Raw genomic sequence first — 23,778 nt, 5'->3', positions numbered from 1 at the left:
ACAGCTCACAGCAACCTCTAGCTCCTGGGCTTAGGCGATTCTCTTGCCTCAGCCTCCCCAGTAGCTGGGACCACAGGCGCCCTCCACAACGCCTGGCTACCTTTTTGTTGCGGTTTGGCCGGGGCCGGGTTTGAACCCACCACCCCGGGTATATGGGGTCAGCACCCTACTCACTGAGCCACAGGTGCCGCCCTCTTTTTTTTTTTTTTTTTTTTAGAGATAGAGTCTCACTTTGTCACCCTCGGTAGAGTGCTGTAGTGTCACAGCTCACAGTAACCTCCAAGTCCTAGACTTAGGCGATTCTCTTGCCTCAGCCTCCAGCGTAGCTGGGACTACAGGTGCTTGCCACAACACCCAGCTATTTTTTATTGTTGTTGTTGCAGTTTGGCTTGGGCCGGGCTTGAACCTGCCACCCTCGGTATATGGGGCCGGCGCCCTACCCACTGAGCCACAGGCACCACCCACTCTCAGACAAGTATTACTACTCCAAGTTATTTGAAAAGTCAGTTGCTAAATGACTTTAAACTGGCATCAAGGCAGACATCTGGCTAGATGAGTCCCCTGGGTCTCTTCACTTGCTCTTCGCTGTCCCTGGCTGCATCTTGGACCCACTGTGTCCCTACCCACCAACACTTGGCGAGCCAGGACGGTGGAACACCCTGAACTCTCCCTGATGTCCAGACCCCACTGCCAGCATTCATCTCCTGTCTTTCAGCTAGTTTCCCCCATACTCTGATCCCAGAAGTGCATCCTCTAGCTCCAATCTACCATCCTACCAACTTCTTCCATTCTCTCACCTTTAATAGCTTCTTCTTTCTGGTCTTTAGTTTTTTTTCTTTTTAAATGTATGGAACATTTCACAAATTTGCATATTATCCTTGCATAGGGGTTATGCTAATCTTCTTTGTATTCTTTCAATTTTAGTCTGTGTGCTACCTAAATGAGTGCTCTAGCTTCTTTAATGAACTTTTTTTTTTTTTTTTTTTGGCCGGGGCTGGGCTTGAACCCGCCACCTCCGGCATATGGGACCGGCGCCCTACCCGTTGAGCCACAGGCGCCGCCCGAGTGCTCTAGCTTCTTTAAAAGCCACTATTGGGGCTCAGTGCCTGTAGCTCAAGCAGCTAAGGCGCCAGCCACAAACACCTGAGCTGGAGGGTTCGAATCCAGCCTGGGCCTGCCAAACAACAATGACAACTACAACCAAAAAATAGCTGGGCGTTGTGGCGGGCGCCTGTAGTCCCAGCTACTTGGGAGGCTGAGGCAAGATAATCGCTTAAGCCCAGGAGTTGGAGGTTGCTGTGAGCTGTGATGCCACAGCTCCCAACCAGGGCAACAGCTTGAGGCTTTGTCTCAAAAAAAAAAAAAAAAGAAAGAAAGAAAATAAAAATAAATAAATAAAAGTAATTTATAAAAAAAGATAATAATAAATAAAAGCCACTATTTGCTCTGCCCCTCTCACTTCACACAAGTTGTCTACATTTGTTTTTTCCAGTTCTACCTCCCCCTCACTCCTCACCCCTACCCTTGCCACCCTGCCCAGTAGGACTCATGTCAGTGTCACCTATGGCCCCATCACCCACCCCCAAGTCTAGTCTCAATGCAGCAGCTAGAATAATCTATTTAAAACTTAAGAGTTGCTATGGCTCAGCGCTGATAACACAGTGGGTTCAAAACTGGTCCAGGCCAGCTGAGGCAACAATGACAACTGTAACAAAAAATAGCCAGGCGTTGTGGCAGGTGCCTGTTGTCCCAGCTACTTGGGAGGCTGAGGCAAGAGAATCGCTTAAGTTGGTGTGAGCATGTGATGCCATGGCACTCTACCCAGGGTAACATAGTGAAACTGTGTCTCAAAAACTGCTTGGGCCAGTGGCTCAAGCAGCTAAGGCGCCAGCCACATACACCTGAGCTGGCGGGTTCAAATCCAGCCAGGGCCTGCCAAACAACAATGATGGCTGCAACCAAAAAAATAGCCGGGCGTTGTGGCAGGTGCCTGTAATCCCAGCTACTTGGAAGGCTGAGGCAAAAGAATCGCTTGAGCCCAGGAATTGGAGGTTGCTGTGAGCTGTGATCCCACAGCACTCTACCCAGAGTGACAGCTTGAGGCTCTGTCTCAAAAACAAACAAACAAAAAAACTTAGAGTTGCTACCAATTCGGATCTTCCTCCCTCCTCTGTTCAGGACTTGGCATTGGCTCTCATCTTACCCAGAAAAAAACTCTCAAGTCCTATAGTGGCTGATAAGTGTCCACAACATTTGCCCTCCTCATTAGTCCCTTTCTACCTTTTCTTATCTCACTCAGCTCCAATCATAGAGGCACCTCTTGGCTGCTCCTTTCACATGCCAGGCACATTCTGCCTCAGGGCTTTGCACTGGTTGATCCCACTGACGGGAACCTTCCCCTGGAAGCATCCACATGTCTTCTTCCCTCTCCAAATCTCTGATCAAAAGTCCTTTTCTTGGCTTGGCACCTGTGGCTCAAGTGGCAAGGTGCCAGCCACATACACCTGAGCTGGCAGGTTCGAATCCAGCCCAGGCCCGCCAAACAACAATGACGGCTGCAACCAAAAAAATCGCCAGGTGTTGTGGCAGGTGCCTTGTAGTCTCAGCTACTTGGGAGGCTGAGGCAAGAGAATCCCTTAAGCCCAGGAGTTGGAGGTTGCTGTGAGCTGTGACACCACGGCATTCTACCAAGGCTGACATAGTGAGACTGTCTCAAAAAAAAAAAAAAAAGAAAGAAAGGAAGGAAGGAAGAAAGAATGCCCACCAATTTTATTTATTTATTTATTTATTTTTTTGAGACAGGTTCTCACTCTGTTGCTCTAGGTAGAATGCTGCGGCATCATTGTAGCTCAAGGCAACCTCAAACTCTTGGGCTCAAGCAATTCTCTTGCCTTGGCCTCCCAAGTAGTTGGGACTACAGGTGTCTGCCACAACACCCAGCTATTTTTAGAGATAAGGTCTCGCTTTTGCTCAAGCTGGTCTTCACTCTATGAGCTCGGCCTCCCAAGTACTAGGATTACAGGCATGAGTCACTGCTCCCGGCTGGGGCAACTATTAGCACATCCCCTTGGTCTGAGAGGCCTGAAGCCAAACTCAGCGTCCTATTGCTATTCTCACCTGTAACCTTCCTTTGGAAGGACAGGATAAGAGAAAAGACTCCCAGGTTCTGTCTACAGGATGGACTCTGCCTTTTTGTTATTGTTGTTGAGATAAGGTCTTGCTCTGTCACCCTGGCTAGAGTTCAGTAGCATCATCATACCTCACTGGGCTCAACTGACCCTCCTGCCTCAGCCTCCTAAGTAGCTTGAGGCATTACAGGTGTGTGCCACTATGCCCAGCTCATTTTTCTATTTTTGTAGACATGGGATCTTCCTATTGCCCAGGCTGGTTTCAGACTTCTGACCTCAAGTGATCTGCCTAGTCTCCCAAAGTGCTAGGATTACAGGTATGAGCCACCATTCCTGGCCTGAACTCTGCCCTTTATTGCCTCCCACTTCCAGAGAGCCAAGTGCTCCAGGTATGGCTATGGCCCCATATAATGGGGAAGAGGCCAGAAACCACCAGAGGGCAATCATTCACACCAGAATGCCTGGATTGTGTCAACCTCTAGGCTGGTGTCCAACTCTTTCCTGGGGCCACAGGGCTCCTGGCTGCTAGAGTCAGGTGCCTCTGGCTGATGGGAATGGGACTCAGGAAGCCCTCCTTTGCCCAGCTGGCACTGCCTTGGGCCTAGCGGCTACCGACTTGAGGAAGTTCTTTCTTCAGGGGTTTCCCAAGTTGGCAGCTGCTTTGCAAGTTCAAACTGGATTTTTCCTGCTACCCTTTCCCCGGCGGCCTAGCCTGGTGCAGGGTCTCTCCTAATGAGGGTTTGGTGCCAAGGCCTGGGTAGCTCCATCCTCCTGGGCCCCAGCTGGGTCAGGCCTGCTCCAGGCAGTGGGCAGCTTTCCAGTCCCACTCGGCCAGGACACCTGGGGCTGCCCTGCCTCCTTGCAGCCCCTGCCCCAGCTTGGACTCTCCCCCACTGCCATTCAGGACCCCCGCCCCCCCGGGACTTACTAACCCACCTTTATTCATGGTAGCGTTTACTATTAATAAAAAGATTGGCCCAATAGGGCACAAGATCTCTGGACTTTTGTCTCCAGACTCAAGTCATTGACAGAGTTGACATGGCAGTCTGAGAGACAGGGAAGAGCAGGCCCTTCTTCGAGCACCCTCAGGGCTCAGCTGCCCCCAATTTAGACCCTCCCTGAAGCTACTGGGGATGCACCTCACGTTGCCTCCTTCCGGAGGCCACTCTCTGTCCCACTTCCTGGAGCCTCATTAATTCCTCCCCACCTCACCCCGTGAGAAAGCAGGTCTGTGTTGAGCCTGGCTCAGGCCCAGAGCTGGGTCTGATTGTGCCACTGCTTGGTTTGGGAGGCAGGGACAGGGTGGGTGGGGAACTTGCCCTATTCCCACCCTTATCCCAGACAAGGAGACAGGGGACTCCACTCCACCCGTGTCCTGGCTCCCACTCCACTTTTCAGGAACCTAGGGTCCACAGAGACCAAAAATATAAAACACGGCAGGTCTTGTGTATAATATTTATAAAAGGGAGCTGCCAGCCTCCCCACTTTGCCCCAGTCTGGCCCTAGGGGTCTTTGGGTCCCAAGGGCAGGACATTTTAGGCCCAGCCTCTCTCTTCCCCCAGCAGTGGAATATGAGCTATGGCCAGGCTTGGGTGGGGAGTCCCAGCCTCCCCAGGACTGGTGAAGGGGCAGGGCAATAGTCCCTTGGGGGTAACCACACACCAGCCCCACCTTTAGTAGAACCTACTGGCCCCAGCCCAGCTATAGGGTAGGGTGAGGTCTCCTCCTGTGGAGGGCATGGGAAAAGAGCATCCAAGGGCCTGAGCCCAAGTGACTGAATGGGGTCTAGGGGATAGAAGGAGGAAAAACAAGTGGGCTGGGACAGAAGAGGCCCCAGGGTACAGACATGGCCTTGCAGCAGTGTGGGAGAATGGCTGCAGGCTTGGGTTCCAGCTCTGTGTGCCTCTATAGGCTGAGAAACCTCAAGAAGCAGTTGCATTTGTGCATGAGTGGTTGGAGGAGCTTGAGTTGGATCTGAGATGACAGCCCCATCCTGCTCCCAGTTCAGGAAGCCCCTATGGCTCTGGAGCCCAGCAGGGGCATGACCCAAGGGCCTTGGTCCTGGCTCCTTTATAAAAACCTTCTCCAGAGAGGACATGGGGCCAAATGCCATAGTGTTAATTGCATCTTTCTCCTACCCTCACTGGCTGCTGGATGGGAGCAGGGGCTAGAGAGTTTGGATAGGGGTTCTAGGACAGGTAGACAGAACAGGATGGATTCTCTAGTGGCTTCCTCCATGCTGGCCAGTCCCTGAAACCCAGTCAATGATGATGAAGCTCAAGCTCATGGTCATCAGCAAGAGGCCAAGCACAGCAAAACAAAGAGCCTGTGGGGTCAGAAGTCAGGGTCAGGCTCAAAGCCAGGGCAGCCCCTCATCCCCACACCAGCCCACCAGCCTCCGGGCCCCTCGCACCATGATTTTGGGGGTAGATTTCACAGGTTCCTTCTCAGTGGGCACAATTCGAAAGTAGAAGATGGCAGGGAAGATGAAGATGAGGCATGGGGCAGATGTGGCACCTGCAAAGAACAAGACATGGCCTTGGATCATGTCCACCTATTGGCTAAGGTTTGGTTTGAGGGTGACCTTTGCAATAAGATTAGACATTACTCAGTGAGGGAATTTCTGTGGCTCTACCTGATTTTAGGAAGCCCACCAGGCTCTCCCTCCTTTTTTTTTTTTTTTTGTTTGTTTGTTTGTTTTGAAATAGCCTCACTATGTCCCCCTTGGTAAAGTGCCCTGGTGTCACAGCTCACAGCAACCTCAAACTGTTAGGCTTAAGTGATTCTCTTGCCTCAGCCTCCCAAGTAGCTGGGACTACAGGCATCCACCACAATGCCCGGCTATATTTTGGTTGTAATTATCATTGTTATTTAGCAGGCCTGGACCAGGTTAGAACCTGCTCAGCCTTGGTTTATGTGGCCAGTGCCCTACTCACTGAGCTACGGGCGCCGCCTTCCCTCTTGTTTTCTATCCACCAGAATGGAAAGCTGTTGCTGCTGGCATCAGAAGAATGTCAGTGAATGAACTAGCAGTGGGGAAAGGCAAGTCAAGAGGTGGAAACAGACAAAGCCATAAGGATATTGGGCTCCTGGACACAGCTATTCGTGAAGGCTTTGCCATTATTTGACCAATGCATTCTTTTCTGCTTACTTCATTTTGAGTTGGATTTCAGATACATAGAACCAAGAGTACTGTCCATGTTATCCTTGATAGTCAGCTTCCAGGTCTGTTTGTCAGCCCCTGCAGAGTTGGGTTGGGGAGTCAGTCCCCGGAGTTGGGTCACCCCAAAGTTATTTCAAAATTTTCTGATTTTCCAGCTCAGAGCCACATCTAGGATAGGGCAGTGGACAGATACCAAACCTGGAGTCTGATGAGCCTGGGGCTGAATCGAGGTGGTGTGGACCTGCTACTTCTTTATTTTATTTTATTTTTTTTTGTGATTTTATGACAGTCTCACTTTGTAGCCCCTGGTAGAGTGCCGTGGCATTGTAGCTCACAGCAACCTCCAACTCTTGGGCTTAAGTGATTGTCTTGCCTCAGCCTTCCAAGTAGCTGAGACTACAGGCGCCCACCACAAGGTCCAGCTATTTTTAGAGATGAGGTCTTGCTCTGGCTCAGGCTGGTCTCAAACCTGGAGTTAGAATCTGTGATCTCAGGCAATCCACCTGTCTCCACCTCCCCAAAGGTGTGAGCCACTGTGTCTGGCTTGCTGCTGCTTCTTTAATCACTCTCAACTTTAGTTTCCTCATAAATAGGGATAATACCCAACAAGATTCTTTGTAGAGGCCCCTGGCCCCTGGGGTCCACCTTTGTTCCCCAGCAAGAGTGAAAGACTCAGTGGTCTGAGCCCTCAAAAGGGATTAGAAAAGCCTTAAGGACAAGAGCTCAGATGGGAGGCCAAACTGTGCATGGCCAATAGCCATCACTTAAATGTAGGGTGTGAGCTCAGAAATCTGCCAGGAAAGTGAAATTCTCTGAGACAATACCCTACTTCTACAGCCAGACCCTCACCAATGACCCCGAAGATGCCCAGGATGTTGGGGGCAAAGATGACCAGCAGGTTAATACAAGTGAGCAGGCAGATGGCGATGAGTATGTGCCGCAGCCAGCTGAACTCCTGGTTCTCAAACAGCATCTGCTGGATGGCGCGGCGCACCTGGGGTGCAGACAGGAAGAATCATCAGCTGTCAGCCTCATCAGCCTCACCTCTCCCTTGGTCTGGCTACCTGCCCACTGGCTTACCGGGAACAGAACAATTGGCACCGTGAGTGTAACTGCTGTCAGCACGGCCACGCGCACACACAGGATCAGCACATCAAACGCGTCCACCTTGCTGTAAGTGTGCAGCAGCTCTGATTCCACCCCATCTGCGGCAGGTAGGGAGAGTGGTCAGCAGGTGGCCCAGGACAGAGTTGGGAAATGAGCTGCCTGGTGGACTCTGACACTGTGGGGAGTGGTGTGCAGACTCACTTCCACAGCTACAGGGTACAATTGTGTATCATATATCTAATAAGTGCCTATAGAATGCAGGGTACTATGGCCATACTGACCAGCCCCGTAACCCCAGCCTGGCCTCAGCCTCTGCTCACTGGTCCAGCCATACCATAGAAGGTGAGGTAGCCGAAGAGGGCAGCCAGGAAGTACATGACGTACATGACAGCAATGGACAGGTTAGAGATGTGCTGCATCTTCCTCTTGGAGGGGCTATGGGGCAGTAGGGGATGCACATTAGTGACAAGCTTGGCCACACTGGGGACTCCATGTGCCCCAGGGTCTCTCTGGCACCACACTCTAATCATTTATCAGCTGAAGGAGTCTCCTTCTTGCCCCAATCTCTCTTCATGGCAGCCACAGAGATCTTAGATAAAGGGATTTGGCTCCTGTCACTCGCCGCACATACCCAGGACCACATCTATTCTCCCCAAACCAGCTCAAGGCAGTCCTTCCCCCTCCAAGCCACAGACACCTACTCCTTGAGCTCTGTATAGATGGGCAACACCTCCGGGTGGCAGACGAAGGCGAAGGCCATGATGGGGATGGTGTATGCTGTCTGGAGAAACATGAGACTGTGTCAAGGCAGTCCCCTCTCACCAGGCCCCTTGTCCCTCCCTGGCCTATCAGAACCTGTGAGTTGAGTGTGAAGTAGCTTGGGGTGCAGAAGGCTGCAGCCTCAGTCTCCACCTGCAGTTGCTCCTTCTCCTCAATGACCTCCACATGGCTGAAGTTGCCTGTGATATTGGTGAAGTTGGAGGACAGTGGGCAGGGCACGTGAAACTTTTTGTAGATGACCTGGTATAGGGAAGGAAGAGGGTATCAGAATCAAGCTACGCTGCCTGGGAAATCACCATGAAGCTGCATTTAGATTAGGACTGGAGGAGCTGCCTTCTGGCCCATGCTTCCCACAGAGATCTGCCCCTTCCCTCTGACCTGCCCCCTTCTTCTACCAGCATGGAGGATGACTCACTGCAATTAGGAAGAACACCATACAGCTGAGAGAGAAGCCACTGGAGTAGCCCAGGTAGCCTGAAAAATGAAGGGGGGAATTGAGACTGGGGGCTTCCTCTTGTGTATCCTTCCAAAATCCCCCTCCAAGGCCCCACCCTGCCCCCCACTCACCAAGCTGCCGCATCAGTGCCAGGGGCAGAATGATAGTGACAGAGACCAGGATCACCAAGTAATTGCCATTCATGTACCAGTCCCTGCATGATGGGAGTGGGGAGCAGGGTCAGAGTCCACGCAGCTTGGGGTGGGCCACCTCCCCTAATTGGAGTTACCAGTGGCACTACTGAGTCACTGAGTGACCTCTGAAGAATATTTGTCCACAGCCTAAGTCTCCCTTTCCCCATTTGCAAAATGGGCATACTTTCAGTGTTCTGCTTCTCAGTAATAAGAGGACTAAGGTGCGGGCCTGGCACATAGCTTGTGCTTGGTAACCATTATGATTATAGTCACTGCTGTTGTTTTTCTCAGGACACACAGGTGTGGATCCAACCTCTGGAGGGAGGTGGTTGGGATGAAGGGACTTGGCTCTGGAGAGGGTACTGTTTTTCCCAAGGATCTCAGGGACTTGCCAATAACCTGAACCCTGTGTGGTTCCTTCTTGCTTCTGGACCTTGTATTATTCTGCCCCCTCCGCTACCCCCCAGGAATGTTCAGGGGCATAGAAGGCAAGGGGATAAGGGCCAGGACCATCCTTCAAGAGTAAGCTCAAAGGCCAACCCCTTGGGAAAGGCCCCCAGGGCAGAATCTTAACCCATCCCCCTTCCAAAGCAGCTGTGAGCCTCACAGCCCCTCTGCTTGCCTGAGCTGGGCTGCCAAGAGCAGGGCCTGTGTCCTCTCTGCCTCTCACCACATAACATAGCTGATGTTCAGCTCAGTGCCGGCTAAAGGGACAGACATGTTTTCTATGGCTAAAGTGATGGGTAACTGGGATATCCTGGGCTTAATATCTTGGTGGGAGTGGGGCTAACCCCATGGTCAGGAACAGCAGGCACTTACAGCTAAGCCCAAGGCACTCATGCTCTTAGGCCAGGTCTAGAGCTAGGGGGTCCCCGGGGTGCTTCATAAACAACTATGGACTGAATGTTGGCTCTTCTGGCAACTCTCTGCTCCCTCTGTCAGACACTTATCTGCTCTGTCTCCTCTCTCTTACCAGCCCAGCCTGGCCCCCCCACCCTAAGCCAGTGAAGGGCATGGAGGGACAGACTAGGGCTTCCCACCCTCACCCAGCCCTCCCCATCCCAGGGCTCACGAGGTTTTCTCCTCCAGGTTCAGGAAGGTCTGTATGACAAGGGGCAGCTCGGACTTGATGATGTACAGGTAGCTGGACATGGCTGAGGGGAGAGGGGCAGGCAGGTGCTGAGGTCAGCCAAACTAGTCAGTCTTCAGGCCTGTCTACCCACGCCTTGCCTGCCTGTCCCCTGCCCTCTGGTCTCACCTCCAATGTTCTGCAATGTGATAGCCAGGGCCGCTGCCAGCTTTCCCGGGGTCCCAAAGGCACGGTAGCCCAGTTGTTCATAGGCACGGATGCCTGCAAGAGCAGGGGGTCAGTATGTCAGGGCAGCTCACCCTAGTCCTCCTTACCCCTAGCCTGCTCCAGACAGTGTGAGGCTCACCCACAATTCCTGAGGACTTGAGTAGCAGGTGGATGGAGTAGCTGGAGAGCAGGGCAACAGCTGTCAGCAGGAACCTGGGAAACATGGGAAGATAGATGAAAAGATGCCACTGTGGGGGGGGGTCCCCTGGCTGGTAGGGGGTGAGGAGTTTGGGAGTACTGGGTTTGGAGGAGTCTGCAACCTGGGTGTCTGGATCCCCCAACAGGTATGGATGAAAGCCCAGCAGGCCCTGGGCCCCGTTTGACCCAGGATGGAACATGCCCAGAAATGGCCCTCTGGGTGGAGAGTGTCCCTATAACTGCCCTCTGAGTATTTCCTTTTCTTTTTCTTTCTTTTTTTTTTTTTTAAACATTTATTTTTTATTTTTTAGGCCGGGGCTGGGTTTGAACCCACCACCTCTGGTATATGGGGCCAGCGCCCTACTCCTTGAGCCACAGGAATTGCCCTCTTTTTTTTTTTTTTTTGTAGGGACAGAGTTTCACTTTATCGCCCTCGGTTGAGTGCCGTGGCATCACACAGCTCACAGCAACCTCCAACTCTGGGCTTAAGCGATTCTCCTGCCTCAGCCTCCCTAGTAGCTGGGACTACAGGCGCCCGGAGTATTTCCTTTTCTTGAGTCCTTGGGACAGACATGTTTTCCATTCAGGCTGCTGGGCAAAGCCCCTAGGCAAAGGACACGTGTACCCACATGAGACCTGGCCATGGGCTTGGCCATCACATGTAAAGGTGGTAGAAGGACACACTCAGGCCTATAAGGCTGGCCCTGTGTCCTGACCTCAGTGAGTCTACCTGGCAGTGAGGTAAATTTGTATGGCCACAGATGTTTTTTCAGCTGCGGTTTGGGTTTACTGTAATAAGTGCCCACCCACTGCAGCCTAGGCCTTGGGACAGGGAACTGGCAGATCCTGGAAGGTCACACAATTGGAGGCTTGTTTAGGGATCCCTGTTTTAGAAAGTTTGCTGAGGGCACTCACAGAAAAAGGATGATGCCTGTATTGGCCATGGCATAGGCGAGCCCCAGGATGCCGCTGCCCATGATGGCATTGCTGAGATTGAACACTGACATCCCGAATGATGTCTTCCCCTCGAACTGCAGGTACCAGAGTGGGAAGGTGAGGGGTGAGGGAGTCAACTAGGCATGGAGGCATCATGGGTTCCCCTCACTGCCCCTTGGCCTCCTGCTGCTGCCCCACAGCACATCATTACTGCATTCAACTTCCCACAGTACCCCCAAACCCCCTCATTGCTGCCCAGCTCACGTCAGTGAAGTGTGGCTCTTTGCTGGAGCTTTTCTGCAGGAAGCCCTTGCCCTCAACACAGCTCCGTCCGCGTTCCTCAACCCTGCAGGCACAGGCCAGGGCAGGTGGCTCAGCTCTAGCCCTTTCCTCTGTACCCCTTCCCTGACCTGTCTTGAACCATCACAGGGTCCCTCTTCTACTCACCTCTGGTTGCCTGCCAGCGGGGTGATGACTGGGAGCAGCCCCTCTGAATGTTTGCCGTTGGGCACCAGCTCCACCATCTCTGTCTGCAAAGGCGCTTCCATGGCTCAGGGAACACCACTAGGAGCACTGCCCTCAAACCAACATAGTAGTCTTCAGAGCAGCCAGTCCTTCTGGTTATGCCCCTTCCTTGGGCCCCTCTAAATGAGGCCTGCAGCCATAGTGCACCTCCCAGGAGTAACTCAAGACACACATGCACATGCAGTTCTGCCTGCTGCCTCCCTGGCTTCTGTCATTGGGAGAAGAGAGCTCAGACACCTAAGATCTCAGGATATCCTGATGGGACGCAGTAGCCAGTACACAACGCACCCCCTACACACACCCTGAGTCAATGCCTTGGGGACTCAGTTTCCCATTTGTGAAGTAAAGGTCATCTGGATGACCTGAGTTCAGAGCCCAGTGGCACCAAGATCCCTGGTGCTGAGTCCCAGCCCTCCAGGTCCCAGTCTGGGTATGCATCCTGGACAGACTCCCCTTCTCTGACATTAGTACTAGAAGATGGTTTCCTGCACTGGCCCTGTGTGTCAGTGGCCCCCTGGACAACCTAGAATGGCACTGCCTGACGGTTGGAGGCCTTGGGAGGGGTAAGGGCTGTGGGCCCTGTTCCCAGCTGCCCGGCGGGCACTGTTGGCAACCAGAACAAAGGCCCCTCTGTGGGCTGAGAGCTGGCGCTGGGAACGGCAGGCGCAGAGGCTGTCCCTCCTTGGAGCCAGGATGCCTGAAGGCGGTGCTGGGTGGCTGGACACCTGGGCCCTTCCCGCCTGACTGTGGCAAAGGGCCCTCAGGGGGTCTTCCAGGAAATGGGTGCTCCAGGGCCCAGTAGGGTAAGGCTACATGGGCCTTACCCTCTACTGAGCTCTGGTCTTAGGGCCATGTTCTCCTTCAAGCCTCTTTTCACCTGTCAGGGAACCCCCAACCCTCAGGTGCCCACCATCCAAGAGTGGACCCTCTGAATGGATCCTCTACTTCCTGAAGCCCCAGGCCAGGAGCTCAGGGCCTTGTCTAGCCATAGAGGAACCTGGATTGCCAGGTAGTACCCTGTCCCTATTCTCAGGGTTTGGCTGCTCTGGGCCTCAAATAAATCAGTTTCCTTGCCCCCCTATACCTTCCCACTGTCCAGACAACTCACTGGCCCGTCTTCCATCACTGGGGATGGGAGGTGCCTACCTCATACCAAGAGGTAACTAGGCATAGTGCCCTCAGGTTCTATAAGAACATCCTGAAGGCCAGATTGGCTAGCAGGAAAGCTAAAGCCAGAGTGGAGACCAGAAAGGGCACAACATTTCCAGGCACAGCCAGAGGCCAGACACCCCCTCTTCTTAGAAGCCCTAAATCTTGTCTTGAATTCCTTATCTTCACTCTAGCCTCTGATGCCCTCAGGTCTGCTCTTGAATCTAGAACACTAAGGGGCTCAAACTTAGCACTCAGGGATGGGGGGGGTGAACAGAAGAGATGAGGTTCAGGCCTCTGGCCCTGGTACTTCAGAGGCAGCATTCATATACCACTGACCAAGGACTCATTCCCCTCATTGGCCCAGGAAGCTCCATGCCAGAGCTCAGATCCCAGGCACCTTGGCTTAGAGACCTCACACGTGGGACTCTTGCACCCCTCAAACCTTCCTCTCCTTCTTCTGATGCTGGCCTCTGAGCCCTTCTCTCCTTCCAGCCCACCCTCAGCCCTGCCTTCTGCATCCCTCCAAGGATCCTACCTGGGTGTGGAGGTGCTGGTGCCTGGTCTGCAGAGTCACTCCAGAGTGCTCCTGGCACTCCATTAGGGTTGTCCTCACTCAGCCCCCTGCCCTGGGCAAGCTCGGACAGGCCCTCAGAGTGTGCTGAATTGGCAGGCTGGACAAAGCACACTTCTCTGCCTTAATATCCTTCCCTAGTAGCCAGGCACTGCCTCTCAGGAGACCACAGTCCATGGCATGGGCCCCAGGTGTCTGAGGTCCTGGCTTCAGGTTTCCCAACCCCTCTGTAGGACCTGGGCCTAGATCTTTGGGGCTTGGTGGCTATTACTCATGATCAGTCATTGCTGAGTCTTGGGCTGGCCTGAGATCACAGAAAGGACATGGAATACTCTGCCTCAAGTACCTCTAGTCTGGAAAAGACACTCCCCATACCACCCTTACCACCACCCTATAGCTCTTTCTGCAACTGAATATGAATCACATACTACTGGGATTCAAAAAAAGGATCAAGTGCTGACATTGGTGGTACAGTGGTGAGCATAGCTGCCTTCCAAAAAAAGGAATCAAGTAAGGCTTCCTGGAGGAGGTGGTAAAGCCAGTCCCAAAGTTCCAGAAGGAGCCCCTGAGTTGTCCATTAGGAAAGAGTGCCTCAGGCAGAGGACAGAAGCACATGTGAAGGCCCTGAGGTGAGGGGCAAGGCAGGCTGTGAGGGTGAAGTGAAGGTTCCATAGCTACAGATAAGCCTGACAGAACCTTAACAGCCAGGCCAAGGGGTCTGTACTTACATCTAGGGCCAGAATGAGTCCTGGGGGACTACAGTGGGGATTAGCTCAGGCCTGGCATGTGGGCCTCTGGCCATTTGTTGAGACTTGACAGCTCCCACCCCTCAGACCTACGGCCTCCCAGAGTCCTATGTATTGTGGAGTCAGGGCAAGCTCAGGGGAGAGCCCTATGTAGGAAAAAGCTGCCAGCAGAGCCTGTTTACTGTGGTGAAAGCCCAGAGTAGACACTCTGAGTCTAAGTCCTGGCTTGGTCCTGTCTTACTGTGACCAGGGGCAGAGTACTCCCTACTCAAGACCCCTCAGCATCGCCCTGTCCTCTAGGGGTCCCTTGAGGCTTAGCCACGCTGTACAGTGAGTAACCTTCCTAAGGCCTTTACCCCCAGGGCAGGCCATGGATACCCAGAGAGGAGGCTGGTGCTAGGTCAGGGAGATTATGCAACTTTGGGCAGATCATTAGAATGGCATCTTTCATGGGTGCAGCATGGGCCCAGGCAGTAAATCGATGGCCAAGGCCACTGCCCTAGGACCTGTTTGCTCTTCTGAGAGATAAGAGCCAGGAGGGACCAGGAGACACAAGGATGATATAGAAGGTAACGCCCACCCACGCAGACATCACAGGGTGAGAATACGTCAGGCACACCTTGGCAGGTGTTGAGCTTGGCTAATTAAAGATTTTGAGGCTCAGGAATCCAGGCCACCTTGGGGTGGCTGCTTGCGTCAGCCTCTATAGGAAGCATACCTCTCTGTCCAAGGATGGAGGTCCTTGGTGTCCCCAGGGCTCTGAGCCTTTCTTTCCTTCCCAGCAATGCTCAGAGACATAAGTGGGGGTGTGATAGTGAGATGGCTACAGGAGGCATCCATACTGTCCTTCCCTTGGTCTTGTGGCCACATCCACCGATTGGGGCACAGATTCCACGAAGCTTGCTGTGCCTGGGCAGCACTCAACTCAGCTCTGATCTCAGGAGAGATGCAGATGGCCTGGCTTGAGGATCCATTGTGCTCATCCCATGGGGCTCATGGCTGAGGACTACTCCAGCTCCAGCTCAGCTCATTTATCCATCTAAACAGCTACCCCTCTGTTCACTTGCTTCTGCAAGTTTCAGAGGGAAGACGCTCCCTCCTAGGACAAGCCACCAGCAAGCAAGAAAACCGGATGCAATTGACATGTTTGAATTATATGTCTCAAGGCATAACCACAGGGATTGGTGGGAGCTGAGGTCAGGGGTTCAGGGATAAGGCAAGTGGGAGAAGAGTATCTGAACAGGGAAAAGACATCCTTTGCCTCTCCCTCAGACCCATATATCCATATTTTGACCCTAATGGATTCCAGTCCCCCATCTGCCAATTCCCTCATCATCAACAACACAAAACAACAATGCAAGTAGCCAGTGTGTGACCAATATTGGGCTGGTATTGAAGGGGGTGACATGCAGGAGGGGCACATCCAGGAAAAAGGCAAATGGCCCAGAGCATTGATATACTGGCCACACTAATCCCTCACACACACACACACACCCACTCCCTGGCCCTGGGATCTGGGGTCTGTGCCTCTGTGTTCTGGGCATCCGGAGGTGTCTAGGAGGATCTGAGAGACCCAGCTGGGGCCGGAAGGTAGACCTTCCTGTGACAGAGTACATTTTCTAACAGAAGCTTATAGTTGGGCCTAGCTCCAGCCTCCCTGGTGTTCCCTCCCATCCAGACCTGGACTCTTCTTGCTCAGGCTGCTCCCAGTGAGGCACAATCAGAACCTCTTGGTTCAAGAGTGGACTAAAGCCAGCAGCAGCCCCCTCCCCCTCATTGCCAGCCTGCTGAGAGGGACGTGCAGCCCAAGGCCCAGCTGAAGCAAAGGACAGGACATCACGTGATTGTGGCCCCCCCAGAGGTAGGGAAGACCCTGCGCCAGCCAGTCCTTTCTCCTTCCTGCTGACCCGGAATCCCCTGGAGGTGGCCAAATATTTGGACAGCCGGACTTCTGGCCCAAAAGAAAGCTGGAGCACAGGCCTCGGGCAGTTTAGGACTCACTGGAGACCCTGACTTGGGTGGGGGGGGGCCCTAAAGGCAAATCAGCCTGGAGGAGGGGTGATGTCCAAAATCAGGATGAAGCAAAGCAAGGCAAAAGAAGGAAAGAGACAGGGAGAGTGGGGGAAAGAAAACACACAGACATTAAATACATATGTCCATGCACACTGACCCATAGACAGAGACAGACAGAGAGGCCCAGGGAGATAAAGAAATGCAGATGGTTGGGCGGCGCCTGTGGCTCAGTCGGTAGGGCGCCGGCCCCATATGCCGAGGGTGGCGGGTTCAAACCCGGCCCCAAACTGCAACCAAAAAATAGCTGGGCGTTGTGGCGGGCGCCTGTCATCCCAGCTACTCGGGTGGCTGAGGCAGGAGAATCGCCTAAGCCCAGGAGTTGGAGGCTGCTGTGAGCTGTGTGAGGCCACGGCACTCTACCGAGGGCCATAAAGTGAGACTCTGTCTCTACAAAAAAAAAAAAAAGAAATGCAGATGGGGCTTGGGACCTGTAGCTGAAGTGGCTAAGGCGCCAGCCACATATACCAGAGCTGGAAGGTTCAAATCCAGCCTGGGCCTGCCAAACAACAATGATAACTACAACCAAAAACCAAACAAACAAAAAAACCCCAGGTGTTGTGGCTGGCGCCTGTAGTCCCAGCTACTTGTGAGGCTAAGGCAAGAGAATCACTTAAGCCCAGGAGTTGGAGGTTGCTGTGAACTGTGATGCCACGGCACTCTACCCAGGGCAACAGCTTGAGGCTCTGTCTCAAACAAAAAAAAAAAAAAGAAAAGAAATGCAGATGGATATAAAGGGACATAGAAAACAATGTATATATAGAGAGACAAAAGTCACATATATATAGATGGACATACATTCAGACAGGGAGACAGAGTTAGAGACAATTAGAAAAGTAAGGAATAGATAGAGAAATGATGAACCAGTCAGAGACTGCAAGATGGAAAGAAACAGAGAAATAACAAGAGGCAAGAGACTAAAGACAGAGGCCCCTCCTCCCCCCCCCAAAAAAAAGAGCTCCAGAAGCAGTAAGAAGGGGAGAGGGAGTCTGAAGGCCCAGGGAGGAGGCAGCAAGCCCAATGACACTGAAGAGATAGCCAGACAGAACCCTGGAAGACCTCACAAGAAGGCCACAATTGCATCTCCAGGTCCCCACAGGGCAGGTTATGCCCCTAACGGCCAGATACAATTACATTCAGGGGCTGGGGCTGAGCCCACTAGGGCCACAAGGCCAGGCCCAGCTGGAAAGTCCAGAGATCTAGCACCCAGGATTTGCCTACTTGAACAATGGAAAAGACATGCAGAGATAATGGTCAGTTGGAGTGACCCCCATTATCAGTAGCCATGCACGTGTGCAGACGTGCTGGCTGAGAGGCTGTGCACAGGACGTGGCCCGCAGAGCGGAAATTCAAAACCAAGCCACCCCAAGCCACTGGCCGGAAAGCCCCTCCTGCCCTAGCAGCTGGTCTTTCCCTTTGGCCCCCAAACACCCAGCCTGATCCTCTAGAGCCCCACCCTGTTCTCCTGTATCTGTCCTCCCATGCAGAGTCAAAGGCCCATCCTTTACCACTAGACTGAGTATATACAGGTAACATAGTAGGTGCTCAGCAAATGTTAAGTGAGTGGAATGCATTTAGGACCATGAGCAAGTCCTCAGCCTATTTTGCCTGCTCCAAGTGAGGTCTGGTCCTGGCACTGCCTGCACTAGAATATCCTCCCACAAGGTCCCCATTTTACTATGGCATAGGCTGCACAGCCCAGTCCAGCCCACCTTTTTATGCACTCACATGCCAAAATTGTACCTCCTTGGTAGCCAGCCACCCTCTACTCTCCTGCCAGCATGTTTCCCTTCAAATTGTGTGCTTGTCCCACACCTAGCCCAGACTTCCAGAGTATTCTCACTTCAGCTTACAATCCTTCTCTTACCCACCCAGAGACCATGAATCACCCAGCCTGTCTGTTGTGACTCAATTTCTCCATTTTCCCAGGGCTTCCAGGCAGCTTGTTGAGGTGGTGACACAAAGAAACAGCCAACTCTCATGGTCTGTCCACCTGAATCCCTGGACTGGGGTGGGGACAGTTTGTAATGGGGGTCAAAATATACGCCCACAAGTGAGAGGCCAGTGAGGATATGGGCTTCATGGACCCAGACAGAATAAAATTCTGAAACACAAACTCCCACCCTCCCTAGAGGTGCAGTCCCCTGTCTCCAACCCTAAAAGTCAGAGATCCCCCTTCCTGACTTCACTTATTCCAGTCCTTTCAGAAATGTGCCAGGCCTCACCTCACCCATTTCTTATCCCTCCTTTCCTGAGGTTCCATGCTTATGCTGAACTTCCTCCACCCATTCAATATGGAACTGTCCTTGGATCTCTCTAGCTTTCTAGCACCCAAACTAAGATTCCCCAAGGGATTTGTGCTTTTCCAGAAGGAAATAGGCCCCATCCCAGACTGTTTACTGAAGAGGAAGGAGTGGAAAGTCCAAGGGCCTCTTCCAGGGCAGCACAGTGGCAGCACAGTCATAGGAAGAAGGACAGAGCTGGCAGGCTGAAGGAAGGATGACCATGAGTGGAAGTGCCCTTTACAGTGTTCACCAGGTATCAAGGGCCTTGACGTAGCCCTCTTCAGGGCTAAGAGCTCCATTTGAGAGCCCATACCTGGGCTCAGAGCACAGGTCACTGTAGGGGGAAAAGGATGGATCTCCATAGGCCCCGCCCCTGACATCCCCCTCCCTGGCTGTAAACAAACGCACACATTCTCAGTGCCCAATCGAAGGGTTCAGTCGGGCGGAGGCGGGCTCATGCAAACCAAGTCTTGGTCCCTTCCCTACCCGGTGAGCCCCGCAGACTCATACTTGTGCCCCACCCAGGCGCCAAGTTGGGAGGAGCACACAAGGTGCCGGCCCTCAGGCCAAGGAGCCAAGCGCTCCCTGTGCCCGCGGTGCTCGCTGGCTCCACTGCAAATGGCACTGATTCTGGGGTCAGAATGTACCCCGCGGCCGCTTAGGCAGCCCGGCCCCATCTGCCCTCAAGCCCCTGCCCAAGGCGGCTGGGATAAATATACCCGGATTCCCGGCGTGCCAGCCTGCCTGCTCTGCCTGTCAGGCGCCCGTCGGGGCAGCGCTCCAGGAACTGTTCCGGGCCCCTCTTGGGTCTTCCTTCAGGACTCTCTCCAGCCTGTCCCCGTGGGCACAGCCTGAGGAAGCCAGTCGGGTACCGCCGGAGCCCCCAACAAGAAGTCCTGTAGCCCCAGTCCCGTAAAGAGGTCCCGAGGCGTCCCTCCTGGCACACCTCTCACGTTCAGAGCTGAGTTCCGACTGGCCGGTCCCGAGACCCGCGCCGGGGCTTTGGCTCACAGGAGGCTGGAGCTCCTGCTGGGGTCAAGGAGGGAAGGGGAGCCACCCAGAGCTCGGACAGGGACCGGAGAGTGGACAGTAGGACTCAGCCCTCCCAGTTTCCCTGGGCCGATCGAAGCCCGCAGCGGTACCTGGCCTCACGGTTGGGCACGCACGTAGCTCCGCTAGGGCCGGTGCGGTCTGCTCTGCTCCCGGCTGAACACAAGGCTGCAACAGCGACAGCAGCGGCGGGAGATGAAGGGCGCCCGGCCCCGCCCCCGGCCCGCCCCGGGCCCGCCAATCCCCTGCAGCCCGCGGGAGGAGGGGCTGGTCGGAGAGGAGCGGGGCCCAGGGCAGGCCCGGAGCGAGGGGGCCGCTGGAGAGCTAGGGAGCCCCTAGGTAGGAGAGCTGCTGTTCCCAGAGGGGCTCAGTTGAATCTTGTGGAGGGAATACTTCCGTCAAAAGTCCAAAGTAGATTCTTTCTGAGGTCTCTCATCGTAATCCCTAAAGTGCTCTGACCTCGCTCACCTCCCTGAAGCCAAAAGGAGATCTTCAGCCAAGGAGAGCAAGATTAGGGCAATGCTTAACGTCACGGAAGGGTGATTGAATAGGGGACTTCCAGACATCACTCAGGCAATAGAATATTTCTACCTGCCTCACCCTTCCCAACCAGAGGGGGATAGGGTTCTGGAACAAACAGCTGCAGGGACAGTGAAGACAGGAGGAGAGCAAAGCTTGGCTTGCTCTGATCCTTGCCTGGGGCCTCACTGCCCCATTTCCTTATTTCTAAGTGTAGGAGACAGTTGTTAGCTTGCCCATGCAAAGTGGGGGCTAGGACTTGGTGCTCTGGCAGAAGTTTTAGAATGACCCCATTCTTGGCTGAAGGATCCTATCCCACTACTCCTATCCTACCTAGGACCTTGGTGCTCAGAGATGGGTGGTGGGTGTTGAGGTCCAAGGGCCAGCCAGTAGGGAGCAGAGGGAGACAATAACCTTAGGAGTGATCTGGAGGGGATGTCCCAGAACAGCTGTGCCCCTTGCTTCTCAGTCACTGACTCTGATCTGATTAATCCCAGGGCCTCTGCTGTTCTGTATCTAAGCTGGACTTCTGTGTCATGTCTACCCCTCTTCCCTCAGAGGACATGCCTAACCCCATCTCTGCCCAGGGCTGGGAGTCAGGACTCCAGGATTCTCTCCTGCTGACTCACAGCACCACCACAGCCAAGCCCTAGCATACCTCAGTTTCCCACTGTGTTACAAGGAAGTGGCTCTGACTTTTCTTCTGATCTGAGGGGATTGGGTGAAGAGAAAGCTGTGAGCCAAGGGGACTCATCTCTGACTGGGAGTTTCAGATGGCTGAGAGGGATAAAGAGAAAGGCACTGGAGTAGCGACAACTCCTGAAAACCTCAAACCACCCAAGTTCCTGCCTTGTTGGTGGCTGGAAAATTGGAAGAGACTGTCTTTGCCTCCTGACCTGGGGCTGATGTAATCCCTGGATCAGAGTTCACTTTGATCATGTGGGCCCATTAGACACCCACCTTCCAAAAGGGCATAGCTCTTCCATGAGACAGAGCTAGTCAGGAGAGATGCTAACCATGGTCTCAGGCCCTCCCTTTATCTCTCACCTGAAGGTACCCTGGATGCTCACAGGAGGCATTTGTAAAGGGCTGGTGGGCCCCATTGGCAGTTCCAGGGGGGTTCAGGCCTGACTCAAGGTCACCCTGCCTGGAGGGACAAGGAGTTGTCTGGGCTGGGCTGCTGTGAGAAGCCCAGAGTTTGGTATAATGTGGGGTCCTCAGGCCATGCCAGTTGTAGCCAGGCTGGGGGCGGAGGGCTGCATGTTTATTGTTGCTAGGCCTGGGCCCTGGCCAGGACAAACACAGCTCAGAGGCCTTTCCTGCCACCTGCCAAATCTCCCAGCCCAGCCCGTAGTGGCTGGACAGCTGGACAGCTGGGATGGGTCTCTGAGTGCTACTGGGTGTCTTCTCCCAACGGCCAGAGGGAATGTCTGTCCATGTAGCCACAGTGTTGAGGGGGCAGCCACCTGGGGTGTAGGGTGGGAGGAACTTCAGCCCAGCTCCCGCCTCTACTCATCCATTTCTGCAAACTTCAACATAGGCCCAAAGACTACCAGACACATGGGCAGAACTTAGGGTCCCATGATTGTTCAGAGCCTCCCTGCAGGGCCCCAGCAGACCTTTGCTCTCTACCTCCCTCTCTAGGCATGAATTCTCAGCTTCTAGCTGGGCAGCCCCATCTCACCATGCCACCACTTCTGTTGGTCCACTGACTCCCTGGACAGCCTGCAGGCTCTTGCCCTTTCCCTGCTGGCCTCTCTAATATCACCTCAGCCCATGCCCAGTGGGCCTCTCCACCTCCCCCATAGCCCTGCTGACCACCTACACATTCCTGCTATTTGCAGAACATGTCAGCCTTTGTGCTCCTGTGCCTCTGCCCTTGTGGTTCACAGGGCCAAAGGTTCCCCACCCTGTCTCACCTTGGCAAACTCCTACTTGTCTTTCAGTACCCAAGTAGATCACCCCTGAGAACCCTGTGTGAGTATCCAGGAAAAGCCAGCTATTCCAATATCTGCTGTGGCTGCTCCTTCCCATCCTATTCACACAGTCCCAGCCACAGGGGCTCAAGTGCTATCTATGGGTGGTCTGGAAGGCATGAATCAAAGAATGTCTAACAGAGAAGCAGCCTCTGGGCTTGGCTCTGCCAAGGGGAAGGAAGGTACATGGCAGTTTGGGGAAGAGAAAGGGCATCCTAGATGGAGGAAATAGCTCAGCCAAAGGGAAAGGGAGTGTGAGTGTGAGATCAGAAGAGTTAAGTGGAGGCTGCATGTGGGGGCAGGGCACTTGTTCCAGAGTCATGCTGAGGGGTTTGAAGGCCTTAAAGGAGAGGGTGGTCCTTACCTTCACATTCCAGGATCAAGTACCCACATCCACAGCTCCTGACTATATATATTCTGGTCAGTTTAGTGCCTGGGAGGCTCCTCTTTGCCCATGAGCAGGGGGTTAGTGTCACAACACAAGATACGAAAATATAGAGGGGGCCCCATATGCAAACTTCCTATTTAGCCTTACCCCAGCCTGGGCCCCCAGAGGCTGGGCCCCTGCAGCCCTGGCATGACCACCCTCTCTCCCCTGAGATCTGGCCCCTAGCTTTTCTGGCCACTGAAGCGGCTTAGTGAGCCCTGATCACATGGGATGTGCTACTGCCCGTGGGGAGGGCTCAAACCCCACTGGCCACCCAGCCAGGCCCTGACGTCAGTGGCATTAACCGTACACCAGGCTTGTCTAATCTCTGGTCAGTGACTGAACCAGGTTAGTCCTGCCAGAGCCAGAGCTGAGGGCCATGGGGACCCTAAGGGACACCTTGAAGTTGTAGGTCAGGCAGAAATGGTAGTGGCTAAAGGTGCCCACAGTAAATGCCCCCTACTTACAAGACTAAGGTGTGGCCACGGTGCTGTGGACAAGCTCTCTCTGATCCTCTGCCCTGGACTGTGAATCAGGCATTGGGCACCCATTGATCCTATTCCTTAGGGTATAATTACACTGTTGTGGTGAGTGGGGTTGAGCAGGCTTTGGGCTGGGAGACTTAGGGGTCTCTCGTGCATGCTGGTCATTGACAGGGCAGTTGGAGGCCAGGCAGTATCCCCAGCCCACAGGATCCAGGAATAAGTCCTGAATCCCAGATCCTGAGGTCAGAATGATATATAGGAGGATTCCCTGAATGGCATGGTCCAGCTCCTGAATATTGTTTGGACACTTTACTGGGGAGCTCAGTACCTTCCTTCCAAGACAAGGCAACTATGTTAAAGGCACCATCAATCTACTTTTCCTCACAGCTTCCTCCCTCTCATTAACACTTCCTGCTCCTCAAGGCCTCTTATCCTCTGGCTTGTTTCTGCCTACTAAATCCCTGTCACTACCCCTTGCCCTACCTCACTCCAGTAAACTGCTCAGTGTAGGGGCTTTTTTTTTTTTGTAGAGACAGAGTCTCACTTTATGGCCCCTGGTAGAGTGCTGTGGCCTCACACAGCTCACAGCAACCTCCAACTCCTGGGCTTAAGCGATTCTCTTGCCTCAGCCTCCCGAGTAGCTGGGACTACAGCGCCCGCCACAACGCCCGGCTATTTTTTGGTTGCAGTTTGGCCGGGGCTGGGTTTGAACCCACCACCTTCGGTATATGGG

The 23,778-nt window shown here is 53.6% G+C and overlaps 1 protein-coding gene and 1 non-coding gene across 9 annotated transcripts; both read right to left on the bottom strand.

Annotated features, from left to right (window-relative positions):
* Positions 1–841: 841 nt before the first annotated feature.
* On the bottom strand, positions 842–948 carry LOC128592941 (U6 spliceosomal RNA). Its single transcript, XR_008382147.1, has one exon. It is a non-coding gene; the product is annotated as a U6 spliceosomal RNA (small nuclear RNA).
* Positions 949–4,569: 3,621 nt separating this feature from the next.
* Positions 4,570–22,720, bottom strand: SLC38A3 (solute carrier family 38 member 3). 8 transcript variants are annotated; one of them, XM_053598548.1, is made up of 17 exons: positions 19,731–19,806; positions 19,308–19,617; positions 11,687–11,972; positions 11,504–11,585; positions 11,219–11,334; positions 10,245–10,318; positions 10,067–10,159; positions 9,881–9,962; positions 8,746–8,828; positions 8,594–8,652; positions 8,254–8,418; positions 8,100–8,179; positions 7,733–7,833; positions 7,372–7,496; positions 7,141–7,285; positions 5,542–5,645; positions 4,570–5,454 (listed from the first exon to the last, which is right to left on the bottom strand). In XM_053598548.1, the coding sequence occupies exons 3-17, from the start codon at positions 11,785–11,787 to the stop codon at positions 5,350–5,352; spliced, it is 1,515 nt and encodes a 504-aa protein (XP_053454523.1). In that variant the 5' UTR covers positions 11,788–11,972; positions 19,308–19,617; positions 19,731–19,806; the 3' UTR covers positions 4,570–5,349. The 8 variants fall into 8 exon arrangements, with proteins under 8 accessions (XP_053454523.1, XP_053454524.1, XP_053454525.1 ...); XM_053598549.1 differs by having other exon boundaries at positions 19,308–19,614; XM_053598550.1 differs by lacking the exons at positions 19,308–19,617; positions 19,731–19,806 and adding an exon at positions 22,498–22,720 and having other exon boundaries at positions 11,687–11,812.
* Positions 22,721–23,778: the final 1,058 nt, after the last annotated feature.

The sequence above is a fragment of the Nycticebus coucang genome, chromosome 8, assembly GCF_027406575.1.
Source record: "Nycticebus coucang isolate mNycCou1 chromosome 8, mNycCou1.pri, whole genome shotgun sequence".
Taxonomy (NCBI): domain Eukaryota; kingdom Metazoa; phylum Chordata; class Mammalia; order Primates; family Lorisidae; genus Nycticebus; species Nycticebus coucang.
Note: the sequence above shows the minus strand (reverse complement) of the source record. Positions and strands in the feature narration are given on the sequence as shown.

Coding starts and splice junctions, on each gene's coding strand:
- SLC38A3 (XM_053598550.1), bottom strand. CDS start 11,787: ATGGAAGCGCCTTTGCAGACAGAGATGGTGGAGCTGGTGCCCAACGGC. Junction 11,586..11,686: donor CCGCTGGCAGGCAACCAGAG/GTGAGTAGAAGA, acceptor CTGTGCCTGCAG/GGTTGAGGAACGCGGACGGA. Junction 7,286..7,371: donor TGCCAATTGTTCTGTTCCCG/GTAAGCCAGTGG, acceptor TCTGCACCCCAG/GTGCGCCGCGCCATCCAGCA.